Source organism: Cariama cristata, unplaced genomic scaffold, assembly GCF_000690535.1.
Source record: "Cariama cristata isolate BGI_N322 unplaced genomic scaffold, ASM69053v1 scaffold6942, whole genome shotgun sequence".
NCBI lineage: Eukaryota > Metazoa > Chordata > Aves > Cariamiformes > Cariamidae > Cariama > Cariama cristata.
In genome coordinates, this window is record NW_009605413.1 from 39,302 (window position 1) to 40,911 (window position 1,610).

The 1,610-nt window shown below is 32.4% G+C and overlaps 1 protein-coding gene across 1 annotated transcript in view; it reads left to right on the forward strand.

The window, feature by feature from the left end:
• Positions 1–1,610, forward strand: part of PDS5A (PDS5, regulator of cohesion maintenance, homolog A (S. cerevisiae)) — a 49,370-nt gene that overhangs the window by 21,292 nt on the left and 26,468 nt on the right. The window contains exons 11-13 of the mRNA XM_009695935.1: positions 1–46; positions 673–754; positions 1,520–1,568. The exon at positions 1–46 is cut by the window's left edge and continues 65 nt beyond it. Coding sequence (XP_009694237.1) covers positions 1–46; positions 673–754; positions 1,520–1,568 — 177 coding nt within the window. The remainder of the gene's footprint in view (positions 47–672; positions 755–1,519; positions 1,569–1,610) is intronic.

A 1,610-nucleotide genomic window follows, 5' to 3' on the forward strand; every position in this document is an offset into this window, starting at 1 on the left:
AATGCTTGTATTATTTGTATGCTAGCTTGGATCCAAATGCTGTCAAGTGAGTATAGTTTGTATTCAGGAAATACTTGCTTTCGCAGGCTTTTCCAATATCTATATCATCTTTTTGTATTGTCAGGATTTAAATAAAAATATAAGTAATTGATGCTTAGCATTATTTGCAAGTAGTATATCAAAACATTTCCGTTTTATATACAAACTCTGCATGTCCATTAGACAAAAAGATACCTTGGTATTTGAGAGGAATGGATTTATCCATTCGTTTTCATCTAATGAGAACAAGGCAGAGTTAAAAATGCACAGGTAATGACTTCTAGATTTGCTCTATACTAGAGTCCGTGACAAATATATCTATAACTGAATTCTGTTTGATAGTGGCCTGCCTTTTATGTTGAAAATGTTATTTTCAAGGTAATTTGGATGGTTGTAAGACCTATTGTGGTTGTCCTGTGTGTGTGAAATTGTTCCAAGTAGAATAATAAGAGAGGTGATGTTCTGTAAAAAGAGAAAATCAGTTCCACCTTGTTTGGAATGGTTATTTTTAATACTTGTTAGGTTTTGATCATAAGATAAATAAATAAGCAATCCTGTTTACTAATACATCCAGCATGTTCTTGTCATGAACAAATCGGTAAGCTTTTCTTTTCTGGTTTTGCACTTTTGCAGAGCACTGAATGAGATGTGGAAGTGCCAGAACATGCTAAGGAGTCACGTACGAGAATTACTAGACTTGCATAAGCAGCCCACTGTACGGTTTTGAAAATATGAATACTTTAGCCAATGGATCTGTTAGACTAATTTACTGGGGGGTTTAATACTGTATTATTTATTCAGTGTGACTTTATTATTCTGTTGATATCCGTATGTAGACAATGTTCCATTCTCATTAAGAAAAGTTGCTTTCGGTAATGTTTAAAGGTATAGGACCTCCTTATGTTTACCATTATTTTATATCACTGGTCAGTAACTTTGGAAAAAGTTTTTAAAAAGTTTTTTCTTTGCTTTTGACAGACCTTTTTTGTTTCTCGTTTTATAACATATTTTAAGAATAGAATACGTTGTAACATAAAGCAATTATTTTACTTCTTTGAAAACAGAATTTTTTAAGTATTTATACTGGAATTTTACTTGCAAGCATATCTTCAAAGTAGCAGAAGCTTTAAATAGAAGGACATTGCTTTGGGGTTTTGGTGTGGGAGTGGGCTTGGGGGAATTGTTTGTTTGGGTTTTTTTTTTTTAGGTCTTTTTCCAACAATTAATTTTGATCTGTTATATGAATTAGTAAATTTTTGCAGTTCTTTGATATTGCAAGATTTTTTTCCCCTTTTTCTATGTGTAGTAAATGCTAATGATGCTGTTATACTCTTCTGGTGTTTATTCTTAAAACAAAAACATAAAACAAGATTACAGAGTAGAATGTAGTGCTGCAGAGGAACTGAAAGATCAGCTTAAAGGTATATTTTGTAAAGGAGATATCACTGATTTGTTTGTTTGTTTATGCTGTTGTCCTCAGTCAGAAGCAAACAGTGCTGCCATGGTTGGAAAGCTGATGACCATAGCAAGTAAGTGTTAATAAGTTCTACAAACTGTTATTAAGGCATTCC